The 15,143-nt window shown below is 40.9% G+C and overlaps 1 protein-coding gene across 1 annotated transcript in view; it reads left to right on the forward strand.

Annotated features, from left to right (window-relative positions):
• The window catches only part of exoc6b (exocyst complex component 6B), a 133,035-nt gene extending 119,731 nt beyond the window's left edge, over nucleotides 1-13,304 (forward strand). Inside the window, 2 exon segments of the mRNA XM_003457345.5 lie at nucleotides 5,687-5,799; nucleotides 9,242-13,304. Coding sequence (XP_003457393.2) covers nucleotides 5,687-5,799; nucleotides 9,242-9,368 — 240 coding nt within the window. The 3' untranslated portion in view covers nucleotides 9,369-13,304.
• Nucleotides 13,305-15,143: the final 1,839 nt, after the last annotated feature.

The raw sequence follows: 15,143 nt of genomic DNA on the forward strand, positions 1-15,143 counted from the left end.
GTATATGGTCTGTGGTCCTGTTCTTCTCTCCTTCCTAGTCCTCTTGTCCTCTGCAATCCTCATGCCTAACGGGAAATTTTGTGCAGGTTTATTTTCCTTTTTATCTCTGATACAAAAAAGAAAGTGGGTGGGAGAAAAAAGAAAGAGATAAAGGAAGACTGATGCAGAGCATGATTGCAGAGTGAAGACAGTGATTTGCTGTCAGATAAAATGAAAATCTCACGGATCTCAGCCAACAGCTTATCCATCTATGGATGCATGGTGGCGTGTGTCTTCTTTGCTGTGTGTGTGTGTGTGTGTGTGTGTGTGTGTGTGTGTGTGTGTGTGTGTGTGTGTGTGTGTGGGGCGCTTTGGAGCGTTACTTCCTGTAAACAGGCAGCTAAAGTATGTGTGTTTATCCCACATGCTTTTACCTTGTATGTTCCTCAGAAACAAGTACAGATGTGCCGTGTTTCTGAGCACGAACCTCATCCTCCAACACCTTCAACAGTAACTTTGAACCCAAAAAAAGCCTTTTAAACATCTGCGTTAAAGTGAAGAATGGTGCGCATGTGGTCCCCACAAATACAGACGTACAAGCAGTGCAGACACACACACATACACAAAGCAAGGTGCGTGTGCACAAATAACTGGCTGCACACAAGCAGATGGAAACATCCTGACAAACAATATTATAAAATACTGAGACAGTTTATGTGAACACTGTGCACACACTTGTATCGGCACCTAATCATCAGATAATATTTGTGCTATAACCGCCCTCACTTGTGTGTGTTTGTGTGTGTGTGTGTGTGTGTGTGTGTTTGTTTATATGGGAGGATTAGCAGGTCAAACCTCGGCCGTGGAAGGGTGAACTCGGGGACAAAGTAGAGAGAGCTGAACGCAGAAGTGAAAGGACCAGAGGGTGGAAGGAAAGGAGCAGAAAGCAGCGATAGGAGACGCTGGGAGGGGGTCAAAGGAGGGAGGAAAGGAAGGGGGGAGTCCAAAGGAACCGCCTGTCTTGCGAAGCCAGGTTGAACCATTTGAGAAAATATTTAGGATGTTTCCTGTTTTCAGGAATAACTCTGAGGAGGTGAAGTCAGGTAGAAGTCGTGACCTTTAAAAAAAAATAGAGATAAAGATGCATCTTCAAGGAGTACTTTCACTTACTACACATATGAAGTGAAATAATAATGATAATAACTTTATTTTTGTATGGCATTTTCAAAGCACAGTGACAAAGTGCTTCATATTTTAAAAAAAGTGTCACATTCATTTCAACATGCACACTTTCATACACACAAATAGTTTCAAACTACGGCACAAAACAAAGAACGCTTAAAGAAAGGCTAATCAATAAAACTGATAAATCATATAATCAGCTGACCTGACAGGCTGAGGAAGAGAATAAATATTTATTTTAAAGCAATCAGTTTTGGTGGTTAGCTCAGACTAGTATGACTTCTTGGTACCTGCCAGTGGGCAACGCCTCCTGATCCAATTACTTTATAGCTGTTTAATAGCTACCACACACCCAGGCATGTTAAAGTTAAAGCAAAACTGCCCTTAAAAACTTTGCGCTCACAAAATTCACTATAATTTAATAATAATATAAAGCAAATGTGTTTCGCTTTACTTTATCAGATTGGTCAAATTTGTCATCACAGCCCGCCTCATGATGTTTTGGTGTATTTCTTTATTCACTCTCGAGGTGTTTACACGATTGTGAGCTTCATAAAGTGCTGTCAGCTTTTCTAGTCTGTACTTCTAAAAAAACATGCTCCATTAAAAAATAATTAGGAAAACAAAGTAATAATGAAACCGAAAAAAAAATGGAGTGTTTTTAAATAATAAAAACTGAACTAAACCTGCTCTGGAAATAAACGTGGCGTGAATTCAAAACAAGGCAAAAGCAATGCTTAATTGGAAAGTAAATACACTGTAATAACTCAGTAATCCCACAGCAGTCTTCAAATTCTGGGTCTTTATGAAAGGAAACTTCCACGTGTCTAAAGCACGAGCGGCTGTGGCTCAGGAGGTGGAGAGGCTCGTCCAGTAATTGGAAAATCACTGATTCAATCCAGTCCGTATGTTGAAGTGTCCTTGGCCAAGATAGTCTTAAGTCTGTGTGTCAAAGGTAAAGCGCTGTATGAATGCATGTGGAGTCGTGGCTTATGGTGGTCTGTAAGGCGATCTATTTTACTACTGATTGAAGCAGGCACTGTTCAGCTGATATTCTTGTCTTTATTGGTTTGATTGTATGAGTTCAGTTTCCAGATAAAGAAGTAACTGAACACCCAGTGAATTCTCGTTTCGTGTGGGCCGTTTTATCACATCGCAGAGATGTAGCAACTTGTTACATCATCCACTCACATTTTTAAGTCAGCGAGTTCATCGACTGGTCTGGTGTTAAATACTGTACAGACATGTCCAAGTCTAGTCAATCACAGTGTTGTAATGTTTAGAAGTTGCTGACCACGAATGCTCTGCAGTTACACGAGTTATTTTATTAATGTACAGCAGCAGTTACCTGTCGGTTCAAAGGTGTTACAACACCACCAGTCCGTTACCAGGGCCACGCCCCTTTCTTCCTCAGTCAGCGATGTTAAAGAACAAGTGGTGACGTTAATGGATGTCAGCAGTGCGGTGTGGTTCTGCAGGACTTTGATGCAGACGATGATTGTCGACGATTGTCGGCTATGTCAGCAACCCTGCTCCGCAGATGCATGGAGATGCTAGCCTGGAGAAAGGTACAGTTTACTGCTGCCAGCACTGTTTATATTAGCAACGCAACCTGCTAGCTAGTCTGACACGGTGCCGCGCGCACCGCAGCAGCCATCAACACTTAGGTGTGATTGGATTGCGTGGGCAAGAAGACCTACCTCTTCCTGACCACCTCCTCTTTGGACACCAAGGCGTTCCCAAACCAGCCCAGAGACATAAACTCTGCAGCATCTTGGGTCTGCTCCAGGGCTTTTTGTAGGACAGAGTCTGGAGAGATCCAGAGAGTATGACAGCCTCGGCTTCTTTGATATGTTTCTTAAATCAACTGTCCTGCTGCAGGAGGCTGCTGCCATCGGGGAGTGCATGGGGGGAAGGGTTCTCAGTCTCCAGCAGGTTAGCTAGGCGGTTCATGTCAAAAATAACAACCAGCCGCACTGTATGAAGTTTTCACCGCACAGTTCAGTGGTACAAAACCAAGTTGCTAAGTGTGTGCAATCTAATGGGGTTAAACTCAGTGGAAGACTGAAAGCACATCCATGACAGCTCGACGTTCTGATTATACAAACACAAAAATGCGTGTTGGATTTAATAAATAGTGTCTCCCGGACTGGAGTATAAAGAAGAATTAAGAAAAGATAAAGGACCCTCAAGGGAACTAGTAAAAATCAATCCTATGTACAATAGGGACTAACTGGATGATTAATTAGCGATTTCATGCAGGAGTTTCTGTGAGGTGAAGCACAGTTCTCGTAAACGTTAGGACCACAGTTATAGATGTGAATGCTGAGAAAGCAGCAGTACAAGCCAGTGACTTTCACAGATTCTTCATTTCACCTAATTTCTCTCGTGTCCTCTGTCATCCGTTCCGTTTTCCCCGGTCGCCTGCCAGGGCACCTTCATCAGCTAACTCCGGTCTATCCCCTTCTTTTAGTCTTATCTATCCATCTTCATCTGCCCTTCCTTTACCCTCTCCCTCTTTCTGTAAGCGCTGTTATCCATTCCTCTCCATCTGTGTCTCCTTCCATCTTTACTCTCCCTCATTTTCTCTCCCTCTTTCCTCACATGTGGTTTTGCTCTCCATCCCTCTGTACTCCATTCCTCCACCTCCTCCTCTTCTTCTCTCATCCCTCGCTCACATATGGTTTCTCTCTCTGGATCTGTGTTTGGTGTTACCCAGAGTTCACTGGGGCTCCCTGCTCATATGTGTGTGTGTGTTTTACAGACAGAGATAGAGAGACGGCGTGTGTGAATGTCTGCAGGCTTACGGGTTTGCCTGCCTGGGCCTGTTTCTGTGTGTGTGTGTGTGTGTGTGTGTGTGTTAGGTAGAGTTCAGCAGGGCAGCGGCAGGTTATGCAACTGTTTGAAATGTGGGCCATTCCGAAGAAGACTCAGCCTCTCCAGCTTGTTGCTTTTCTTTTCTTTCCCTAGACCTGTTTGCCGTTTACTTTCTTGGCGTTGTTGCTTTTATTTACCTAAATGTAAAAATGCCTCCATGTGGGGAACTTAAAAGTTTCTTGAGACAATTTGGTCATTTTTTTAAGTGCTGAAAACATAAACATCCGCATTAATTTGGCACAAGCTGCAAGTGCCAGAACTTGATACTATTTCCTTTGGAGTTACCAGGATTTCATAAGTGGTTACTCATATAACATGCGGACCAATCTTCAACACAAGTGGCACTTGTAAACAAGCATAATCTAAAGCATTAATGCACAAACAAATGTGCTTTTAATGTTCTTATTAATTACACTGAGTAATAACTCGCAGTGCACGCTGGACGCAAACAGCACCGTCATATAAGGTTTCCTGTGGCAACTAAAGGGAGCTGAAAGGAATTTTGGACCATTTCTCTGTTGGTCTCTTCGGTTCATCATGGTTTTTGAGCAGTCTTCAGAGGGGTGTACTACCCAGCGAGATTAACCTAGAACCCCATCTGTGGGGTTCTAGGTTTTGTTGAGCCAGAACAGAGGAGCTCCAAACATGGTGATTCCACCATGCTTCACAGATGAGGTTTTAGTGTGCTAATGTGGAGTTAGTGTGCAGTGCTCTTTATTAGTGTCAAATATGTAGATTTCTTTTTCACTAAATGTGAGATAGAAAATGTGGAGGCAGAAATTTTGTACTCAAAACTGTTTTCATAAGTTTTACAGCTTTTCCTGCTAATAAAGACCTCCCCTTATAGCTGTTCATACGCCACCAAAGTAATTTGGTAATACATAAATAACTAAATGAAAGACATTTAATTATTTATGTTTTCAAATTATACTTTCTTCTATAGAAATAAATGTTCTATACTGATTTCACAGTAAAAATTCAATAAGAACCGGACTTTTACTGTGATATAACAAAAACATTTTATAATTACAGGACAGTCGGGTCAGCACAGAGGAGCATTTCTAGTTTTTGAAAGTTGCAATCGAGACGTGATCGCACCTGCCAGCCTTTTTCAAGGAGAGCACAGTTGGTGTGATTTTTACAGCGAGCTGCACCTCTATAACAATCCTGTATTTCTGAGCATACCTAAGGAATCACTCATGTCTGATATACTAACCCAGTGGCAGAGTTGCGACAGCAAGGTCGTGATGAACGTGATCATCACTGCTGTGAGTGAGGGGGTGGTGTGGGGATGCCAAGCTGAGCAAAGAAGCCCAGAAAAACTGTGAGAAGTGTGGTTATGGACGCGCCACACATCTGTTCACAAGACAAACTTTTGGCTCTGAATCCATCTGGGTACATCGTGGTTGTATAAAACACCACATATTTATCTTCAAAGCTGGTACAGGTTCATATTTCCCTGGTTTTTGAAGTGGGCGCCAGCTGTTACACAACATGTTGGTGGGTTTGTGAGTGAATCAGAGATCTGCTGGTGTTTATTTCATCACTGCTTAATGGATAATTTATCATCTCCAAAATCTGAGATCTTCCTATGAGTAAAACAGAAACACTCCCTAAATCTCACGTTCTTCCTCTGACGTTTTTCTAGTTACTGGATTTGTTCACCCAGTGGGATTGGTCAACCTACCTGGCTGATTACGGCAAACCCACCTGCAAATACCTGAGAGTCAACCCACACACTGCACTGGCACTGCTGGAGAAGTGAGTAGTAATTCATCATTCTGGGATTCACACATTACTGTTCATCTATTGTTCTGTTGCCTCATTTTTGGATGACTCAGATCCTTGTTTTGCCATTAATTGACCAAACATTTTCTGATTCCAGCTTCTTAAATGTGAGAGTTTCCTTTATTTCTCAGCTTTATACTACTGTTAATTTCATGTTAATTAATCTCACAAAAAAAGTTGAAGCCCTCACTTTAAGTTTTATGAAATTTTCATAAACTTCATTCTATTGATAAAACATCAACGTTTTGGTTAGTTCGCCCCACACAAAGTTCTGGGGCTTCACACATAAAAATTAAAACCCTGCCTGGCTCAAATTTGGCTGATTTCCTTATCAAGGTCTGCATCACATCCAGCATGTTTGCAGTTGTAGATCAGTGGAGGTCCCACTCTGAGCTTGAGCACTTGTGTGTGTGTGTGATGGATCGCCCTCAGTGTCCCAACCCAATTTTATTTTAGGGGAGAGGATTAAGTTTCTTGGAGCCAAATCTGGATTGTGCCTCAGACAACTCCAAGTTCTACAACAGTCTGATCCAATTGTTTATTTTTTTATTTTTTTTGTAGTTCGCAAACCTACAAGTGTCTAAAAAGAAACAAATTTAGCATCTGATCCTGTACCCCCAACATCCTTTGTGTGATTCCTTTGTGGTATTTCATAGGGCACCCTAGTTCTCACAACCAGCCCTTGTCCTTGATATACAAGTATTAAAGTCAGGTTGGTTTTACACAGAAGTTGATGTTTGTCCGGTTACAGATGTACATGTGGTGGAAATGGGATCAGACAGCAGTGAAAGTTGCACAAGGAGATGACCTGGAAGGGCAAACTGATGATTTTGCCCCCTTCCTGATTTCCTGGGCGGATGTTTTTGTTTGCATTTTTGTAACACGTACATTTTTCAGATCATCAAACAAATGTTAACATTAGGCAAAGATAACCCACTACAAAAATACAAAATGCAGTTTTAAAATGATGATTTCATATATTAAGGGAAAAATTCTATCCAGATCTACCTGACCCAGTTTGAATACGTTAATCATGAACCAACTTTGAGTACCCACATGTTTTGGAAAGCTGAGTTTAGTTTCACACACCCACGCCGAATTACTGCAAGAACTGTTGGATCAAGAAATCACTTAAATAGAAGCTGTCTGACGAAGTGAAGTGTATTAAAAGATCTCAAACACCAACACATCATGCCGTGACGATCTAAAGAAACAGCTGAAAAACAAAGTCATTGATGTCTGTTAGTCTGGAAAGGGATACAAAGCTATTTCAAGGCTTTGGGATTTCAGGAAATGGTGGCGAACCTTCCTAAGAACACAACGGCAACTCATCCATGAGGTCACAAAAGAACCCAGAGCAACGTCTAAAGAACTGCAGGCCTCACTTGTCTCAGTTAAGAGTTCATGATTCAACAATCAGAAAGAGACTGGAGCAAAGTTCCAAAGACAAAATCACTGCTGACCACAAAGAACATAAAGAGTCGTCTCATATTTGCCAAAAAAACAGACTTTTGAGAAAATGTTCTGTGGACTGACGAGACAAACTTTTTGTAAGGTTTGAGTCCTGTTACATGTGGTGTAACACAGCATTTCATAAACAGAACATCATACCAGCAGTCAAACATGGTGGTGGTACTGTGATGGTCTGGGGCTGGTTTGCTGCTTCAGGACATTTTGCTGTAATTGATGGAACCATGAATTCTGCTCTGTACCAGAAAATCCTGAAGGAGAATGTCCAACCATCAGTTTGTGTCCTGAATCTCAGGCTCACTTGGGTTATGCAATAGGACAAGGATCCAAAACACATCAGCAAGTCCACCTCTGAAAGGCTCAAACAAAATGAAGAAGAGGCCTGGTCAAAGTTTGGACTTAGGTGAGATTTAGATGCTTTGGCGTGGCTTAAAACACAGTGTTCATACTTAAACCCCCTCAATGTGTCTGAATTAAAACAATTCTGCAATGAAGAGTGGACCAAAATTCCTCCACAGAGAAGAGACGCATTGACAATTAACACAAATGCTTGATTGTGCTGGCCCTGGCAGCAACAACTCCAGTCAGTTATTAGATTTAGGGGAAGAATGACTTTCTCACAACCCATGTAGGTTTGGATAACGTTTTCCTTTAATAAATTAAATCATCATTTAAAATTGCATTTTGCATTTACTGTGGTTATCTTATCTAATGACCTGAATCATGCAAGTATGACAAACATGCAATATAAATTGGAAACGAGGAAGTGTGCAAATACAATGTATGTTAATGGATGGATTTTGGGTTTGTGGGTTATGCAGAGCTCCTTTAATGAGAAAGCCAACATCAGATCAGTGGAAATCTAGCAGCATTCCTACATCAAATCTCATTTGAACTTTTGAACTTCATCCACCTTTTCCTCCATCTGCTCTTTTCTGTCTCCTGTCCTCCTTCATGTTCTTGACAGGTTGTTTAAGCCGTGAGTATCATCTGTGTGTGTGTGTGTGTGTGTGTGTGAGTGTGAGAGTGAGAGTGAGAGTGTGAGTGTGAGAGAGATGCTTGTTTGAGGCATGTACTTACACCGAGACCAATACTCGGGTTTACTAAAGCTGTTTACCTTCTTCCTTTTAAAAAAGGGTGTGTGCAATCTCACCTTCCGTATTACTCACTCTCACACATCCTGAGAACATAAACTCATGTCGTGATGATACTGATGTTTATCGCCATGGCTGTTAACCATAGGATGTTATCGCTACAACACCACCCGCATCCTGTATCTGTGTACCATCAGTGTAGGGCCTGATCATAGAGCTCGAGCTGATATGAAAATAGGGAAGATAACCACACACACAACCTGCATGAACTCAAAAAGTTATAATCTGACTTTGTGGATCACCGCCTCTAAAAGCTTTCACACAGAAACCTGAAAGTAAATACACACTTTTAAGACTTGAGGCAAGAAACAAAAAAAATGCTCACACACACACAAAGTCATGTGTTTTCATTCATTGTGCGGCAGATCACCTTAATTTGGGACAGCCTTTTCTCTTCAGATAGCCAAGCCTGGTGGTCTCTCTTTGCCCAGGAGGAAGCACCCTACTGGGGTTAGTCTGGTCTGCTGGGCCCCCGAACTTCCTGGAGGTCCATAACACTCCAGTGTTCTGCTACAAAATACAAAAAAAAAAAAAAAACATGCCGAGATGCACATGTGACAATGATGGTTTTTTCTTCTCAAATAGGCGACCTTAGCAGGGATGTGTGCTTGTTCTGAGCATGCTCGTAAACTTGTGTTTACCTGATTGCATGAAATGAACAACCCAGTGAATATTGATCCTTTTTTGTCCCTGATTGATTTCTTTAAAATCTTTTTTATTTCTGCTTGGCTCTTCTTTCCTCCCTGTTTATTCCTTTGCCCCCCCCAACCCACCCACAATCCCATCTCCAGGATGAAGGAGACGAGCAGGAAGAACAACGTCTTCGCCCAGTTCAGAAAGACGGATAGAGACAGGCAGAAGCTCATCGACACCGTCATCAAGCAGCTACGCAACCTCATCGCGCAGCACCACACCTAAAGCAAGCCGCACAATTGGCCAACAACCCCACGAGGCTGATCTATGCACCTTAAGTTAAAAAAAAAACTTCAAAAAGCAACAGCAAATTAGGCAGTCTAAAACTGGAAGAAGCACACCGGATGATAAGCTTGCAGTCTGATTAGAGTTAATGGTTACATTTTGGCTGAAGACAACCATGTAAGAAACTGTCCAGCGTAGCATGTTAGCTGGAATGACATCCTTTTAAAAGCAGTGTTGTACATCCTGAAAGTTCAGTTTTAATCCAGCCATCTGGATCTGGTTAGATAACCATACAGGCTTCTCAAAATTTAATTCCATGTCCACACGTCCTACCGACCTATAAACAGAAGTCTGGTGCCATGTTATATTTTTCTTTAGTACAGAAAAAGATCAAAACGAACAACAAACTCATCTTTCTAACACTGTTTACTCGTCTAGTAGAGCCATTTGCAATAAATGGCGGAAACCTGCTGAGCCTTCGTTTTTTAAAGTTCAATAATATTTCCCACTGATTTCCACCAATTATCGTCTCAGTAGTTAGAAAAGGTGTCAGGAGGTCTTTAGTTACCAAACGATAGATTAAAACTTTGTCGGTTTTGGTCTTTTCATGGTATTCGTTGATGAGGAGGAAATGTAGGAGCCCGTCGGCTATTACGTGACAATTTTGGCTTCAAGCTTAATGTTTTTGGGACTTCTGTTGTAGCTCTTCGATATCTGGGCCAAGGCTTTCTGTTCTCTGCCCCAGGCATTGTTTGCAGTCCAACAATTAAGGCTTAATTGTCTTCAGACTGTTTGGTCAGTAGAAACAGAAACCAGAAAACTTCGATCCATCTATTTTCTGCAGCTTATCCTGGATCGGTCATGTGGGCTGCAGTCTAAGCAGAGACACCCAGACCTCCCTCTCCTCAGCCAGCTCCTCCAGCTCTTCTTGGCTGACACTTTCGTGTTCCCAAGCTGAGAGACAAGCTCTCCCTCCTATCAGATAGCTCAACCATCTCAACTGGCTCCTTTCATTGTAGAGGAGTGTTTGTTGAATGACCGAGCTCCTCAATCTGTCTCTAAGAGAGAGCACAGACAGCCTTTGGAGGGAGCTCATTTCTGCATGATCGCCTCCTTTCGGACATTTTCCGCAGGTCATGGCAGCAGATGAGGGTAGGAACAGAGACTGAACAGTAAATTAACAGCTTTGCTTTTACAGTTTCAGAAAAGTTATGGTACCAATATCTTCTCCTAACACAAAGTATATTCACAAGTTTTTTCCCTGGCTCTGTAACCCCAGTTACAGAGAACTAGTGTATTTTCTTTGGCTCTGCCTTAAACCTCACGATGTTCAAGAAAAAATCTACATCATCACCAACTTCTGCCTTTAACTGGACCTGATGTTCTTCAGCCTGGAAGGTTTCTGACTTTGGTCTCTTTAGGAGCACAAGTGATAATGAAATTGATCATTTCTCTTTTATCATGCAGCTAAAAGGAAAAAAAATGTAACGTTACAAATAAATCTACACCTGCTGTCATCCACTGCTCTCAGATCAAATGTTCTCCATCATCTTTGAAGCTTGAAAAATGCGTTTCCAGTTGCTGGATGGTTGCTATCGATCCATTTGTGGGTCTACGTAGTGGGAATGAGAGTTAATTTTGGCTTAAAAGTTTTGTGAGGGAATTGTGTACAAGAAACTTTGGCTTTAATGTCTTCCGCATCACTCTCCGTCACTGTGGCGTGATAACAACGCATTGAATGTACATCACAGAGGGTCGCCTCCCATGGCTGAATGTCTTTCTGTTTTTTTCAAGGTTGTGAAAAAGCTGGAAAAGCACTGAAAACAAAAACAAGATATTAGTGAAAATGAACAGAATGTTACTGCCTTTATCTTCTAACAGAAGGGGGGATATTGGCGCAGCTTGGTAACCCATTTCCCCTCTTAGTATATACAACCTGCAGACACTTGAATCTTGATTTGGCAACCTTATTTCCTTTGGTAGCACAGTGCATGTTGGGGGATTTAAAGGTGTGTGTGTGTGTGTGAGTGATGGTGGTGGGGTCTCCCAACATGGCAACGCATTCCCTGTACATTTTAAGTGAAACTTGATTTGGAATGGAAGGGACATCGCTTGGGTGTTTTCTTTGTTGTAATGTATTACAAAAACTAGGTCTTAATGGGGGCGGGGGGGGGGGGGTAATGCTCCAACATTGCAACTTGCTATAAAATGTGTAGTTTGCTTGCCACGTGGTTTGGAAAGATTTATATGTAAACCGCTGTAGACAGATGTGTGTCTTCCATGAACATATGCCAAGCTGTGTGTGCGAGTGTGTGTAGAGCGGCTACTTTTACACGCAAGCTTAAATAATTGAAGCACAATACTTAATTCCTTTCACACTAGATCGTCTTTGAAACTAACGGGGGTCTTTTCACTCTTTGTATAACTTTTCTTTCTTGAACTCGGGTGCAATAATGACATTGGAAGAAACTGCAGCAGGTGTGCGTGTGTGCGCATTAATCATATAGGGATTATAAATAGGGATTTACAAAGGGAATGCTAACCTGGTGTGGGTGGGTGTCTGAAGGGAAAAAGTGTCTTCCTTCCCATGCTCATGAGTGTGTTGTTTCACTTGTGCATGGCAGCACTGTGCTTTTTTCTTTTTCTTTGTTTTTAAATAGTTTTTTAGGTTTTTTGATTCATTATTAGCTGTGCATCTTTTTTGGGGGGGTTGTTTTTGTTGTTGTTTGTTTTTTTTAGAAAGGGAACGAGGCCGTCGTTATTGAATGTGCCTTTTGCTGTATTTTGTTGTTTTTCCTGCCAATAAAGCAGCCGTGTGCAGCTGTGGTGTTTGGACTCTGGAAACACTTCATTCTTTACAAAAAATTAACTCAAAATCTGCAAAATCTTTCCGTTTTTTTACAGTGTGTTTTTGTTCTGCTTTCTTTTCTGCAATATTATTTATAATGCTGTTTTGAAGCTTTTATGTTAATACCCTGGACTTGCACAGTTTATTATGATCACAGTGAAGACTGCTTTGCATTTTCTAAATAACTGAAGGCTATTTTCTTTTATTTAAGACAGCTGGGCATCTACTAAATTCACAAAAACTACCTTTATTATAAAAAACATTTGTCATAGTTCTAAGAGATCTACAAAACATTTCTTAGTATTCCTAATGTAATTGCAATAGACTGTATGTAAAAGATGAACATTGCCACTGTGGTACCACCTCTTGATTTTTGGACTAAGCATTTTAAAGCATTAATATTTTAGTTGTCACTATGTTGGGGTTTTTGGCGTCACATAGCTCTTTTTTTCCCAGCTACTAGGAGTGCTAAGCTAACAGCTAATGCTAGCCAGCATTCATAAACAGAGATAAATAATGCTAAAAAACAGAGTAAAAAAAGGCTTCACTCAAACTTCCAGGAAACCTTACACCACACAGCAGGTCATAATATATGTCAGATAATTTCATTAAAAATACATCAGAAAGCACAAACACCGTGGAGAGGTGCAGTTTAGTCATTCAGATTAGCTGAGGTCAAGCCTAGCTAATCAAAGTAGACAAACTTTAAACCTTACCGCTATACAAAGAGAGAGTTTAGAGAAATGGAAGTCTATGATGAGTGACCTTCTAGACTGAGCCTTAAGTGGCCATTAGAGGAACTGCTGATAGTTGCTTGATGTTTATATTGTTTAATTTAAGACATAAGAAATACATTTTTGTGTTAGTGCCACTGTCCCCGTTTCAATTTAAAACTCTCTTGGTATCCAGAGTCCACACACTGCAGATGTTGTTGCTAATTTGTTTTTTGGTTTTTTGTAAAGCAGATGTTGTTATTGAGACTCTGTACACGCTGTTGTATTAAACCACTAATGAATGAAACAAAATACTAATAAAATTATGACAAATGCCAACAGATGAATATGGAATAAATGAAAAACTGTTGAACATTTTGTTTGCTCAAGTTTCTTCTGTCGCTTGAAGCTACATAATCCTTTTTACCCCTTAGATGTAAAAAGGCCGATGGGGGTATTGTTGTCTCCCTGCCATGCAGGTAGCGTGGACAACCTACTTTGGGAACTCAAGAACGAGGTGACGTAGCATTTCCAAATTGATACCTAGGTCCATCTATTAGGAGTCTGAGGGGTGACAGTGATAGGTGCCAGTATTAACGAAACTGTTTGTTGACATTCCTTCAGTATATAGTCATGTGTTATTACAACACAACAATCTCCCCAGGAGTGTGCAATGCTCAGCGAAACGAACATAAAAAATTGAAAAAAAAATCTGCATCTCAGACTCTACAGGCTTCGATTAGCAAGTTAAATTTTGAAGTTCACGACAGTGCAGTTAGAAAAAGACTGAAGTGTGGCTTTTTGGACGAACTACCAGGACAAAGCCTCTTTTCTCTAAGGAAAAAAAAAAAAGATTGCAAATCTAAAGCTCTGCTGCCAAGTTTCATCTGAACAGACCACAAGACTTCTGAAATAATGTCCTTTGGACTGATGACACCAAAGTACAGATATCTGGCCATCATGCACAGCACCACGTTTGAGGAAAACCAGATACCTCATACCAGCTGTCAAGCATGGCGGTGGAGGTGTGATGATTTGGTCTTTGTTTTCAGCCACTTGGCACCTTGCAGTCATTGAGTCGGCCATGAACTCCTCTGTATACTGAAATATTCTAGACTCAAATTTGAAGCAGTTTGTCTGACAGCTAAAGCATGGCTTAAGCTAAGTCATGCAACAGCATAAGCACAGCAACAGATCTATAGCAGAATGACTGAAAAAAGAAGAAACCTGATGGAAATGCTGCAGTGGGACATTCAGAGAACTGTGCATAAATTAACCTTAATGAACTGAAGTGATGTTTTAAAGAAGAGTGGACCAAAATCATGGGGTTTAAAAAGCACTGTATCAGTACCATTTATCTTAGCCAGTGTGCATCTGCTCAGCCTCCTGTGGCTTAGACGGTGAAGTTTATATATGCTTAGATTTTCATGTGTGTTCCTCTCAGTACCTCTGTAGATCTACCGAAGCTCTTAAGTTGATGAGGAAAAGGGGTGCACAGAACAGACTGACATCCTGTTTGTTTAGAAAGAAATATTGGTCTTCTCTCACCCACTCTCATCTCTGTGACCCTTGACCTCTCCGGCAGCAGAGGTGTCTGTTGTGAAGGATGTGATTAACAGAAGTTTTGTGTGTGTGCGTGTGTTCACTGGAGGGTCCTCGACTGGCTCCCTAACCCATCCCACCTTTGAGGAGCAATTTGTTTCCTAAAAAGCTGAGAAAGGTGCAGATCAAAACATGTAATGATTTCCAAATAATTTAAACCTTATATTTTACATACAAGGGTGAGATCATATGTTGAAACTTTGACATTTTAAAGGTTTTTGAGAAAAAATCCTACTGACATTAATCTGATTAAGAATTTGATGCCAGCAAACACACACACACACACACACACACACACACACACACACACACACACACACACACACACACACACACACACACACACCCACACACACACCCCCCACAAAAAAAAACCTTGGAAAGAGGCAACAAAAGACTGGAAACATTTAATAATCATTAAAAAACAAAAATCTGGTTATTAACGTGGATGATTTCAATGTGAATTATAACATTAACAATATAAGAATTATACAATTTATGGTATATTGTTAAATGATTCAGAGAAATATTTTTATGAAAACAGGAACAAAAACCAGAAAAAAAATAACTGCTGAATAGACACAAAATCCCAAAACAATCCACAGGAATTCA

The sequence above is a fragment of the Oreochromis niloticus genome, linkage group LG3 (assembly GCF_001858045.2).
Source record: "Oreochromis niloticus isolate F11D_XX linkage group LG3, O_niloticus_UMD_NMBU, whole genome shotgun sequence".
Taxonomy (NCBI): Eukaryota; Metazoa; Chordata; class Actinopteri; order Cichliformes; family Cichlidae; genus Oreochromis; species Oreochromis niloticus.